At 45.8% G+C, this 14,149-nt stretch overlaps 1 protein-coding gene across 6 annotated transcripts in view; it reads right to left on the bottom strand.

Annotated features, from left to right (window-relative positions):
• Window positions 1–1,195: 1,195 nt before the first annotated feature.
• Ipcef1 (interaction protein for cytohesin exchange factors 1) overlaps window positions 1,196–14,149 on the bottom strand; it is a 163,683-nt gene continuing 150,729 nt past the window's right edge. For all 6 annotated transcript variants that reach the window (XM_060373283.1, XM_060373280.1, XM_060373281.1 and 3 more), the window contains 2 exons: window positions 13,553–13,746; window positions 1,196–5,803 (listed from right to left, as the gene is read on the bottom strand). In XM_060373283.1, the coding sequence (XP_060229266.1) occupies window positions 5,603–5,803; window positions 13,553–13,746 (395 nt within the window). In that variant the 3' untranslated portion in view covers window positions 1,196–5,602. The remainder of the gene's footprint in view (window positions 5,804–13,552; window positions 13,747–14,149) is intronic.

Below are 14,149 nucleotides of genomic sequence, written 5' to 3'. Positions count from 1 at the left end.
ATCTAGCGCAGCTACGGCGTGCGCCGTTCACAGCCTCCGACCTGTACACATCAAGTTAGCTGTACAACTGCAAGTCGCCAGCCTGTAACCACGACCTCTGGGTAACCCCAAGAGGCGCCTTAGGGGTGCGCGTTAGGCAAACACCCTTGCTGTTCACCTGATTTTAAGGCTTCTGCGGAAAGGGTGGACTTTCCAGTGTCTGAAGTTAGACAAGGAGCCCGTGGTGGCTTCCCGGCCTCGGAACTGTGAGGTAACAAAGGTGTGTGAGCTGCTAGCCCGGGTGACCTGCGAAGCAGGTCGGACACGGAGGAGGCTTTTCTAGGAACGGTGTGCCTCTGCTGTGTGCTGAGCCTTTTCCTATGACTTTTGCCAGAGCGGAGGACAACGCTGAACCTCTGATCCTCCCGCCACCACGGTACTGCACCTCCTTGTCCACTCTACGTAGCTCGAAAATTAAACCGAGGCCCCGTGCACGCTAGGCAAGCACTCAAGCTCTGAGCTCATTGCCAGCCCAGGTCCTTTCGAACTAAACTCTACTGCTTCTGTTGGGCGGGGTGTGGGCACTCAGGAATACTTGAGGACAGGGCGGAGTTGAAGCTGAAAGTTCAACCTGGGGAAGAGGACGCAAAATACACCGTCTGTGAACACTGAAACCTGGATGCGTGAAGCAGGTGTGAATGCAGGCAGGTTCCTGTGGGCACAAACGGAACGCAGTCTCTTCTACTCTGCTATATTCCGTTTGTGTCTTAATAAGCATGTGTGGTATTTGTTGTAACTCCCTCAAACCTGCATTGTTAAAACTTCAGGATGGTCAGTGAAGTTACATAATGGAATAGACAAGTCAAACTTTGTGGACCAATGACACTTTTAAAATAATTGCACTAATAAGCCTGTAAAGTGAGAGACACTGACAAAACCCACAAAGGTTGTGACCAAATAAGTCCCAATATAAAATTATCTTTCATTTTAAAAATCACCAGCCTGCTTCTAGGCCACATCAGCTCAGGGATCTGTTATCTTCATTATGACCACCAGAGGGCGCAATAACCCCAGTCGAAAATCAAAACGGAGCTACAGGGTAGTCTTTTGCATTTTAGTTGGTGGTGGTTTGTCTGGTTGGTTTGAGGGTCTTTGCTTCATTTTAGTCTTCAGGGAGGAAGAAATAATGCAAGGCAGAAAATGAACACCAGTAGTGTATTTTGATTTTTTTTTCATACCATTTTACTGGGCAGTTTGCTTTTATCTTTATCTTACAAGTCATCCTGGGGAAGAGGGAACAGGAGAAATAAGGCATGCCTCGTGTTTTCAGTTTAGTCAAAACGGACAGATGACAAGGAGCAAAGCACAATGACAGGTAAGGTATCAAGCCCACATTAACATCTTGCCCCAACACATGCGCTGTTGAACCCCGTTCCCACCATGCACAGAGCAGAACACAGAGCAGAACACATGGTAGCTTAACCCCTGTTTTCATTTCAGGGTGCTGAAGTCTCCGTGGGGCATGCTTCCCTTCGGACTAGAGCTAAACAGACACCGACACAGAGCAAGTAAGTTCCTATACAGCAAGGAATATGGAAAACTTTCTTTATAAAGGCAGAATCCTTTTCACGTACTCAAAAAAAAAAATTCTCATTTGAGGGGTTATGTGTGACAAAACCTGAGGCAGGCAGTCGCCTCCCACATGCAGCGTTGAGTCTCTCTTGTGGGTAAGTATACAAAAGTGCTTGATGGGAAATACATTGGAAATCTCCTCCATGTATCCTATTCTGCAAGCCGGAAGAAGAACTACATTCTAAAACTGCATTTGGATACAGAGCTCTTCAATAGAATGTGACTTTTGGATGCTCACCCTCTGTCCCCAAATGATTCGTATTGCTGTATCAAAATATTATCTTTCCTCCTTACAAAGAAGTCTGTGTCCGTAAAATTAAATATGGCTTCCATTGATAGAGTACCTCTCCTCAAAAGACTGGAGAATATTTTTCTTTTTATTTGTTTCCTCTCCGTGACAATGTGGCCTGAAGTCTCCCTGAGGAAATAGGCATCATTACAATAACAGGAGAAGGAACTGAGAACAAGAGGACTCCCTCCTAACCACCATGTCTCTGATAACTGATGTGACCAGTCTCGTCTCAAAAGGAAAAATAAGAAAATAAACACTTTTTATCTCTTTATAGACTTCTTTCCTCTAGCTTTAAAATCCTCACAGTGGTAACAACTAGTGTCTTTTATGAAGAGAATAAAAGAATCAACCAGGTCAAGCCCCAGTTCTCAGAAACCCAGTGGCAAGGCGGCTGGACCTTCAGGGAGAGACTTCCCACAGCAGGGCCACTGGGATTCCAGCAAAAGCCATCACAGCCAGGCGTGCAGAGCCCAGTGTGATGGGCACCGGAGCCTAGGCAGACCATTTGCTCCCAGGGCAGGCTGTGTTCAGACACCTGAAGTTCAAACTTAGCTTCTAGCTCTGCTGCTTGGGGTTTTGAGGCGGGCATTTCACTATAGCCATGGCTCACGACCATCCCGCCTGATCAGCCTATGGCAAGGCAGGATTTGGGAAAAGGGTTCCGGGACACACAATTTGTAAACTACAGAGTGCTGTGTACATATAAGGCAGGGTTCACACTGAAATGTGACTCCAGACCCGACCTCTTTCTTGGCCCGTTGGAATCCTAGCAATTCATTGCTCCAGGATCTTTCTGGGACTTTGATTCTAGTCTCATATTAAAGCTATTGGCAAAAACTAAGAACTCTTACGAACAACAGACATCCCCCCAATGCTAGAAGAGTGTGGATCCATGTGTGTTAGCAGGGTCTCCACTGTGAGGGTCTGCCCCAGCGACTCACCGGGGTCTTTAGACAGAGAAAGATGGAAGTCCTCCTCCAAGCCCCAAGGAGGGGCAGGGAGTCCCCAGAGAAACCTCACCCTTAAGCAGGGCCACAGGTTTGGAAAGATTTGTACTCCAAGATTTACCCTTGGTGTCCTGAGCAGCCATGGTTCTGGCACATTCCACAGAGCTCAAGGGTCTCCCCTGGGCTCCCACTATCTAGCATGCATTTCCCAGCAATTAGCTGGGGTCATTCCATGTTTCCCAGAGAAGAGACCAGGGGAGGGCTCATCATGGATTCTCCTGCACTGAGCATCTCAGGAAATGTCACCTGCCCTTCTGCCCACGTCCCTCTGTCCTTGCCCTCCTCTTATGGCCACAGCTGAGGCTGGGTACCCACAGAGGCACCTCCTGCTTCCTAACTAAACCTAGCAGAGTTACAAAATCCCGATTTACAAAATTGGGAAGCAGGGAGTAGTTGATTCCTGTCCAGGAGGCCAGGACGCAGCTGAGACTGGCTTGGGAACGCTCTGCAGGCTGCTTAGCTACCAGCGCAGAAGTGTATACTCTGGCTTTCTTGACGTCACCTGGAAGAATACAGCTTGGCCAAGTAATCCCATGGGCCAATTTTGCCTTTAGATCTGAATGTCACTAAAGGAGATTACATTCAAAGGTCAGTTAAGTACAGTTTTTTTGTTTGTTTGTTTTGTTTTTTAAGTAAAACATTTAAACATAGCAATTAGCCCTGATATAAAGTACCTGGAGCTTCAATTTAGTTGGCTTGGGGCGGGGACAATGAAAAGAAATTGTTAAAATTTCCCCCAGGCTAAGATTTGCTCTATGTTAATCCACCTTCCGTCCATACTTCCTTTCACTGTGAACCCCAAAGCCTGCCCCTCCTAACAGCTGCTGGCCACAGGAAGAAGATAGTGATTTCCCGAGCCTTCCCAACTGGGTGCTCTCTCCCAGCTCACTGTGAGACTCCGCCTCTCGATCTTCTAGTTCCTCTTCGCCACCTGGCTTGCTTTTCCTGTCTTACGGCAAGGGTTACTTTTCAATTCAGTGTATACACAAAGGGAAGTATTAAACAGTTCTTTATATTTACCTTAGAGATACAGATCAGCTTCCATTTGAATTTGTCAAGCCGCCTTTGATGCTGATGAACACACATGTCAAGAGTTTGCAAAGGGCAGGTGAGACTCCCATGGCTTCTTAGTGAATTATGGTTGTTTTTATGATTGAAAAGATGTCGTTATGATTAATATAGTGTTTCTCTATGAGATCTCTTTTAACAACAAACCTTAATCTTTATTAACATTTAGTTGGGAATTATATTGCTTATATTTCATTTGGCCCAAGAGTTCATGAGATGTGTTCCTGGGGCTGGAGAGATGGGTCAGTGGTTAAGAGAAATTGTAGACCTTTGGGTCTACAATTCATGGCACAAATGTCATCAAGCTCACACTTATGAGTAGAAGAGCTAGCCTAAGGTGCAAGTTTAGAAAATGATGTGTAACAGGCATTGAAATTTAAAAGCTCTGGAGTTGAGGGTGGAGCGATAATGGAAAGAAACATTCAGAAAATTAGTAATTATCAATTCATGCTCCCGTAGTTTCTCACGAGATTTCCTGAGCATCCTCACATATCATAGTGCAACACAACTGCAGTAAGTCACTACTATGCCTATTTTTTCTCAAGCAAAAATTAGATGCTTCTAGAATATATATATATATATACACTGAACAGCACTTAATAGTACACTCTTTTCAAACACTAGAATTTGCATTTCTATAAATATATTTAAATAATAAACATAGATGTCTATTCACACCATATGACACATTAAACATACAAAAATAAAATTATCCTGTTTAACTGGTTTTTGTTGTTGTTTTGTTGGTCTGGGTTCTTTTCCAAGTTGAGAACAATTCCGAAATGACTTCGTGAATTTGGATCATCCCAGAAAAAACCGGACATCGGTTCATACTGGGTCTGGGTACCACAGTCAGGGATGAGCATTCCTTGCAGTGGGTATCACTCTCCCACCACTGTTGAGAGGAGCAGGGGGTGGAGGACAAAGATCTGAAGTTGTCATGTGATAGTCTATCTCCTAGACATTGAGGAAGAGACACATTAACCCCATCCCCCATGCTAGGCAAAGCATGAACATATGAAGCTGTCCTTTGTGGGGAACAGAAAGCACCCCACCAGGCCATACTCTCCAAATAAGCTCTCAACAGGTAGAAAAGGCACGACTCTCTGTACCAAGGTTAAAAGAGCCTTGTGTGCCACAAATACCAACATGTGTCTGGTTCCAGTAGCGACTGGGAGAAAACTGTCTCCACTTGAGATGTCTCTGCAGAACTCTGCTGCTTACCAAGGGGGCTTCTCTTGCAAACAGAACGTGTCGATGAATTATCATCCCTAGTAAAGCTGGGCCTTCTGTGTACATCAGGTTGTAATTCTCTTGAAAGCAAAGGAGGGGACTGCCCCTTTCACATCCCACCTGGAGCCTAGCATCTCTGCCAGCTGCCGGTAGAAGCACAGAAGATACACCTGTTCGGATGAACGCCATCCTTCCATGTTGGTGAATGCAACAGCTGGGAGCCAGGACTCCCACTACATCAGAACTGGCTTTACCTCAGTTTCATCCTTGGGAGGGAGGGATGATGTGTCAGGAACTGGGTTAGGGGTTTCCTTGTAAGAAGAATGGATGCCCTGGCAGCATCTTGTAGGTGGCACAGTAACATGGAGGGAGAGGGGTTCCTGGCATCTGCTCAAAGAGAATTTTCCACACAGTCAGAAGAGGTGGGGTCCTTGATTTCCTGAGGGGTGTCTTCAGGGTCCTGAGGTGCCTGCTGCTGGTAGATGTCCTGGATCAGCAGGGTGTTCATGACCTTCCACTCTCTGTACTTCCTGGCTGTCAGCTTTGGGTCATCCAGCAGCTGGTTGATCATGGCCAGGTCGTGTTCTTTGCACTGGCCAAGAAGAAAAGAGGAAGGAAAGGGGCATCCGTGAGTGCGTGAAGATCTGAACGTCAGTGAGTCACCCTCCTTAGCCCTTTCACGGACACAGGGACTGACCCATCCTCCACAACACTGCACTGTTGCACAATAATGCACTAATATTCTCATCTTTCAGCATGTGTGAGGTCGGCACAACGACTCTTCACATGTGGGAGGAAGCTGTGTGTGTGTCCACACCCAAGTTAGTGAAAGAACCAGACAGTCTATCTTCTATGCTGTTCCTCCTTCATCCATCTATTATCGCACACCGCAAAGGTGACTCCATCTTAGTGCTAGCTACCTCCTGAAACTGTGTGTCTTGTATGAATGCACCTCATTGACCATCTAAACTTCACTAAGTAAAACTGGACTAAGTAACACTTCACCTGAGACATAAGGTAACAAAAAATGTTTCTTTTCAATCTTTGTAGATTTTAATTTTAGAAAGCCATGTTCTATGAACACACGTATTTATATATTAAAAACTATGGTTTGCCTTTTGTTCAAAGATAAGACACCTAAACAGCAAAACAGCATGTATGCCAATACAAAATCACCTATTGGTGCTGTTCCTTCAGCTTCATTGACAATTAATCATTCACATTTTAAGTAAAAGGATAGAGTAAAAATACAATCAGCATCCACAGAAAGTGGATCACGGTACCCTGAAACTTTTGGGTTTGGGATGGGACTGGGTGGCACTGAGACGGATTACTAGGGATTAAAGGGTTTATTAGAAGACTCGTTAACACCACGGAGAGACAGACAGAGGTACAACTGCCTAACAGGCATTCCAACAGCACCAGAGAGACAGTTTGGTAGGAGTCAGAGTCTTTTCTTATAGCTCTCTGAGGACAGGGTTGGTCTCAGCAGGAGGCTGTAGCCAGGCCATGATTCCTAGGCATAAGGCTGTGAAGGGGTGGGAAACAGGATTTATATGGCACCCATAATGCCAAAATTGCCAATACCAGCTTTGAGGTTAAGTCACTGCCCAGGTGAGAAAACTTGTCTGTTCACCAGGGCCTGTAATGTCCCAGTAGGGTGTCTGTTGGTAGCTATAAGAAAAAGCCTAAGCAGAGGCTTTGTTCTAACATAGATACTATATATGTATATATAATTTTATCACAAATGGGTTTTCTCCATCTCCAGAACCATGGTGCTAACTGGGCGTGTGCAGTCCAGTCCGTCACACTGGCCCAGTGCTCCTCCAGCCCGACAGGAGCCTGTCACCTCTGATCTTCCACTTTAAATCCACATTCTGTAAGGAAAGGCTGGGAATCTCCTACGTGCTGACTCTGTCCTCACTTCCCTCATCATGCAAGGCTCTCAAGAACCTTAGCAGGAGGTGACTGGAGCGCCACAAGGAGAGCAACAGAACCAAATATCTGGGCACAGGGGTCTTTTCTGAGACTGATACTCCAACCAAGGACCATGCATGGAGATAACCTAGAACCTCTGCACACATGTAGCCCATGGCAGCTCAGTCTCCAAATGGGCATCCTAGTAAGGGGAACAGGGACTGTCTCAGACATGAACTCAGCGGCTGGCTTTTTGATCACCTCCCACTGAGGGGGAAACAGCCTTACCAGGCCACAGAGAAGGACAATGCAGACAGTCCTGATGAGACCTGAGAGGATAGGGTCAGATGGAAGGGGAGAAGGACCTCCCCTATCAGTGGACTAGGGAAGGAGCATGTGAAAAGAGAGAGGGAGAGTGGGATTGGGAGGGAGGGGCCAAAGGAGGAGGCTACAGCTGGGATACAAAGTGAATAAATTGTAATAAATTTCAAAAATTGCAAAAAAAAAAAAAAACCAGCTCCATTTGCTGGTCCTCCAGCTGCCATGCTGCTTCCCAGGATAATAGTATTGGCCCAAATCATCTCAGCTCCAAAATTCTGAGCTACATGGAGCACCTTCCTCTACAACTCCTTAGCTTGTATTTACTGCCAGCTATCAAATTCAGCGGAGAACTGATCCTACAACTTGAACCAAACCACCTTATTTTCATGCTCTCGTGCCATCTGGTGCAGAGCCTAGAATTCACTGAAGTCTACTTAGACATCTGTCCCAAAGCCTAAAGGGGGCTGGAGAGGCGGCACTATGGGTAATGGCACCTTGCTGTGTAATGGTGAGGATCTGTGTGCTGGGTGGTTTTGTGTCGACTTGGCACAAACTAGAGTTATTGGAGAGAGATCGTGATTAATAAAAATACTTCCCTAAGATCAGGCTTACAAGTCCGGAGAGCATTTTCTTAATGCTTGAGGTATAACGAGAAGGACTTTGTCCTTTCCGTGTGTGCGTGTGTGTGTGTGTGTGTGTGTGTGTGTGTGTGTGTGTGTGTATGTGTGTGTGTGAGCGTATGTATACAGCAGAGCCTATGTAGAGGTCAGTAGATGACCTTGTGTGTTAGTTTGAGACAGGTCTCTGTTTGTTTTCCCCATCTTTTCCAGGCTAGCTGGCCTGCTAACTCCCAGGTCCTCTCCCCATCAGCTTCTCGGGCTGACACGGGAGGGCCCAGTCCACAGGTGGGGCCATTTCTGGACCTGTGGTTCTGGGTTCTATAATAAACAACGAGCAAGCGCTGGGGAGCAAGCCAGTAAGTGGAACTCCTTCATGGACTCTGTGTCATATCGGTTCCTGCCTCGATGTTCCTGCCCTGAAAGTTCCTGTCCTGACTTCCCAGCGATATGGAAGTGTGAGCAGAATAAATCCTTTCTTTCCAAGCTGCTTCTGGTCATGGTGCTTCATCACAACCGTGGTGACCCTAAGACAGTGTGAGTCCGAATCACCCACAGGAAAGGACAGTTGCATATGCCTGTAAACCTCAGCATTGCAGTACAGGCAGAGAGGGGTGGGCCTGGAGAGCTCCTGACATGTTCAGCCTCACAGAGAGGCCCCTTCTGAGCCAATGACTGGCTCTGTCTCAGGGCAAAAGGTGAAAGGTGATGGAGGAAGACATCCCGCTTCTTCATCTGGCCTCCACATGTGCATGCATGAGTGACCCACATATTCATATGCATGTAACACACACACAACATATACACATACATCCCCCCACACACATGCTTAACAGTTAATTACCCAGGCCTAATGAAGACGACAGAAAATACATTTTCTCCATCCTTATATTCTTGGCTCATACCGCAATGCCAAGTGCCATGCAGACAGGAAGTCCCTATTCACCACTGGACTCATCTCTGCCCACTCCCCAGGGAAGCATATTCACCACCCAAATCTCACAGTCATGCTCACTGCTCTCATCTCAATTTCAAGAACTGATGCAGAGGACACGGAGGACTTCTGCTTACAATCATTATTCTCATCCTGAAAGTCGGTAGGCCACACTTCTGTCTTCCCCTTCTGAACTGCAAGCCCCAGGAGGAATGGCATTTTTGTCTGACCGCTGGCCTGCCATGCCTGAGAGAATTACTGACACGCAATACACATTCTTGGAATACTCGTTTACAACCAGGCTATATACTGCCATAAAGAATGGAATCCTGTCATCTGAGGCACAGAACTAGAAAGCCTTGGGTTAAGTGAAAACAGAGCAAATAAAGAAACATAAGCATTCCATGAGTTTCCCTCATATGTAAAAACCATCAAGAAATCAACATGAAGGTAAAAGAGCAATTGCTAAGGACTGAGAAGGGTAATGGGGGGGAGGGATGATCAGGGAACAAGAGCAGGAAGGCGATAGCCATGGTGAAGGTATGGATGTATCACATACTACAGAATCATGATGTGTTGATAATAAAAGCGCTGTCCTCTTAATCTCCAAGGAGAGAAAGAGTGAGAGGAGCTCAGAAAGAGCCATCCGGTAATCACAATCTACATTCTTTCACTCTCCATCTCTCCAAATTACTATTTTAAACTTCCCCGGGTTGGAAGAAAGCTCAATGGATAAAGAAGGACCAACCACACAAGCAGGAAGACCCGAGTTTGCACCCCAGACCCCATAGAGACCAGGCACATGTGACCACAATGCTGTAATCCTGGTGCTCCTACAGTGAGGTGCATGGACTACAATGCTGTAATTCTGCTGTTCCTATAGTGAGGTGGGAAGCAGATGGGGAGAGGACCTGGGAGTTAGCAGGCCAGCTAGCCTGGAAAAGATGGGGAAAACAAACAGAGACCTGTCTCAAACTAACACACAAGGTCATCCGCTGATCTCTACATAGGCTCTGCTGTACACACACGCACACACACACACACGCACACACACACACACACACACACACAAACACACACGGAAAGGACAAAGTCCTTCTCGTTATACCTCAAGCTTCTTCCCCATCACTCGTAACCAATAACTTTGTTCTTGATTTTTGGAAGAAATGAAAGCAGACAGAAAATCACTCCCTAGCTTCCATTTCCCACAACCCACATCACCATGGACATGCTGCCTGCCTTTCTGTTTGTGCAGACGAAAGAAAGGTCTGTGCTGAGCACAGCTCCCCTCTTCGCTTGGACACCATGGCCTCTGTTCTCATGGTCCGGACGTTCTCCTATGACTGTCTCCCATCGACCCTGGAGCACCCTCACATCCTCATGCATGTGCCCTGCTACGTCTTCCACCTTGAAAGTTCTTTCTGACCCCACCTCCATCCAGCTCAGGCTCCTCCACTCTCTTCCTTGTCCTCAGTGACCTTAGAGCAATTCCTTTACAGTCTACCCTCTGTCCTGCCAGGCCCTCATCCCTACCACTCCAACAAATCTGCTCCAGGGATGGTCATCAATAGCCTCCATGTCAGTTCACCCAACAGTTAATTATCCATCTTCATATTCATCAGAATGGCTAAAACTGCCAGCCACCACCCCACCTTGAATATGTCTGTCTGCTTGCTTCTATAATTCATTCTCTTGATTTTCCTCATCCCTTGATCATCGCTTTGCTGGTTCTTCATTACCTGGACTCTTGACACTGAAGTTTTCAAGAGTGCCATATGTCAAAGTAACTTTATTTTCCTGTTTTAATTGTCAGCTTGTAGGATTATTGCCTCTGTCTGCTAGTCTATGCCTATTCCTGGAAGCTTCTGGCCTCCATACAATCTAATCTAGGTCTAGAATGTTTTCAGCCTCTGAGACTTACTTATGAATAAGCTCACCCTTTCTTGTTCTCTCTGAACTCTTGCTGGCTGGTTCAACTCAGCAGTTCTGGCTCAAACTCCTCTCCCAGATGACTTATTCAACCTTGCTTTTCTCAGCTTCTCTGAATTTCTCTGCTCAGCCTCATACTAACTCCAGCAACCTATGCTAATCTTCTGGTTCCTTCTCATACTCTGGCTCATTCTCTTTGGTGCAATGAAGTGCGAGGAACTGCATCCTTTCAACTCCAACATGGGAACTGAGAAGCAGACATCCCCCAGTGGAGAAGTGGACAGCCTGGAGGACACCTTGATCACACACTAAAATCTAATGGAAGAACCCCATGTCCAAGCCATGCCCAGACCGGGGATCCACAGAAATTCTAATGAATAAATGCTTCCTACTTAAAGCTCCTGAGCTTCAGGGCAGTTAGTTAACTAGGGATGAACAACTACTTTACTGGGAGGAAAGAAGTGACTGAAGTCACCCGTTACAGAACCAAACCATGAAGAGCAAGAAGCCATAGGAGACCAGAGAGGCTGGTTAACATCATCCATCTTTTGCTCAGACAGGTCAGGGTGTTACCAAGGTCTAGAATATTGAATCCACTGCTCTGTGGGATCCAGAGTCACAGTCTTCCTCCTAGAATGTCCTGAGTTACCCATAACCCCAATGGCCTCTACTTCCTGTTGCTCCCAACCTGAACCAAAGCAGATCATCCCATTAGATGTACTCTCTCCCTGAAGGCCTTTCCCTCATCCTCCCTTACTCATGGAGCAGCTGTCAGCTAAACATAAGGACCTAGACAGCCAGTCACTTCCATTCTCTGGGTTATTAGGGCCCCCGAAGCTTGCACACACTACAGTACTTATTATGCTCCATTTTAACCACCTGTTTTCCTGCCTCCATTGTCCTGGGCATCCCACTCATGGTCATAGTGACCTAATATTGTGCTTGGTGCATGGTAATATTCAGGAAATAACTCTCCAATGAAAAAAAGTCATTCATCCCACAAAACAGTAAATTCTCAATATTCTCTAGTATATTACACTCAACAGCCTAACACATTAATCAGCTCTGCACACACCACAAAAATTAATTAAAAGCATTTTTTTCATCATTAACTCATAGGGAATTTCTGTGAATTTTTAGTTTCTCTGTAGAACTGAGCCATTCTTTTTCTTTTTCTTCCCAGCCTCATTTTGCTGCTTTCTGTGGTGTTTGGCTTTTCTCTTGACTAACTAGGATGTCTGACTCAGCTATCCCAGTATTGTCCTAATGATTGCTGACACTTCTTCCTGGAAAAGGTTTCAAAATTTTTACCATGAAATGACATGTGCACTTCAGAATTAAATTGCAGGATCTAGTGAGGCTGTTCAGAACTTACAAGTCTTCAGTGAATTTAGCTTGACTTTACAGAGTATCCTGCCCTCTTTCTGCTGATACTATAGTCTAAATGTAAAAGTAAGATGCTCCTGTTGTGAGGAACCCTTTGTTAGGGGAAATCTCTGAAAATAGCTTCAGTGCGTCCTGTACACTGTCCCCCATCCCCATGTGACATCTGCTGGTTTATTACCACAGAATGTATGCCTTCCGCTGTCTGGCTCTCACCATGCTTCTTGGCTGTAGTGCCTAGAGCTGACAAATTAAATAATATTCTCCTGGCTGGGTGGTGTGGTGGTGCATGCATGTAATGCCAGCACTCAGGAGGCAGAGCAGGTGAGTCTCTGAGTTTGAGGCCAGCCTGGTCTACAGAGTGAGTTCCAGGACAGCCAGGGCTCTTGATCTAGCAGCACACAGGATGATGCTCTCGAATGAGTCAGGTGACACCCTTATTTCTATTACTGCTTGTTTTTGCCAAAGTTTGCTCTCTCCTGCTATATCAGCAAACAATCCTAAGAGCCAGTGATGGTAGATGTCTGAAGAGAAATAATACTTTCTAGACATGAACACTTAAACTAACAGTGACTGGACTCTATACATAAGACCCAAACAAGATCAAGCTCAGCCCAAATCCCTTCATGGGCCCCCCGTGGAGGGGTGCTCATCAGGCTCCACCCTTAACAGAAAAGATATAGGCAACTGATGATGATGGGGAGGCAGAGTAAGTTTACTGCAGGGATATGGCCCTTGAGATGCCATGGTTGATGGTCCAAGTCCATGGATATCCAGGCAACACTAAGGGGAGTTGGTGGGTTTTAAGACAGGAGATAGAAAGAGCATATGAGGTTGACTGAAAAAAATAGTGGTAGTCAGAGACAAATAGGGAAGGTGGGTGAATCTGATGAAAATATAGTATGTGCACATATAAGATTCTCAAACAATACAAATTTTGAGCCAAGTATTGTGCTAGACACAAAATTACAAAACCAAATTGCACACAGTCCTCGCCATCTGGGATTCGGGAATTCAAGCGTTGCATCAGACTAAATGTAAAATTGAAGCTTGTTATGTGCAGAGGCTGCTATGTGAGTGACCTGGTGCTTTTGAAAGGTCACAGCCATTGCACTGTAAGGATGCTAACCTTCCCTTCCACACAAGCACCCTAAGGTGGCCACAAATCTCTACACAGCCAGCCATTCCCTGCCAACCCCACCTCCAACCTCCCAGGTAGCACAGTCTGAGACCACCTTACCTTTAATGTGCTATTCAAGGTCCTGATCTTATGAAGCTTCTCATTTATGGATGGGTTTTTGCATCGCTTCACAAATGACTTCCTCAGCTCCTTCTTGGTTGAAGGTCGCCGGTCCCCGAGAGGAGACAGACTAGCTTGTTCCAATGATTTGTACAGTTTCTCCATCTCATCATCTTCAGACGCTTTTATTTCTTCTGTTTAAAAAGATCAGTATCAGTTAAAATCAAAGAGCGAACATCAGACAAGGTGGTCCTAAAGCATTCCTGTCCACACCTTCATGCCATACTTCTGGTCTCCGGAAGTGTAGGGCAGTGATGTTCTAATGTCTAATCACTCATGCCATGCTACTTTTCTACTTGGGAGACTATGAACCATTTAATTACGTATGATTGTAGTGTATCCTAGTAAGGCCACACACTGACCTATTGCGTGGAGTCTTTCGGGGTACAGTACAGGACTTCAATACTACGAATTTTTGTGGTATTCAATTCAGTCCACTACAAGCCCCTAAAAATTCCTATCCTTTGCACACACAAAATACATGCATCCCATTTCAATACCTCCCAAAGTCTTAAATCATTTCAACATCAACTCTGA

Source organism: Meriones unguiculatus, chromosome 20 (assembly GCF_030254825.1).
Source record: "Meriones unguiculatus strain TT.TT164.6M chromosome 20, Bangor_MerUng_6.1, whole genome shotgun sequence".
NCBI classification, from domain to species: domain Eukaryota; kingdom Metazoa; phylum Chordata; class Mammalia; order Rodentia; family Muridae; genus Meriones; species Meriones unguiculatus.
This window is presented reverse-complemented; position numbering and strand designations above follow the sequence as displayed.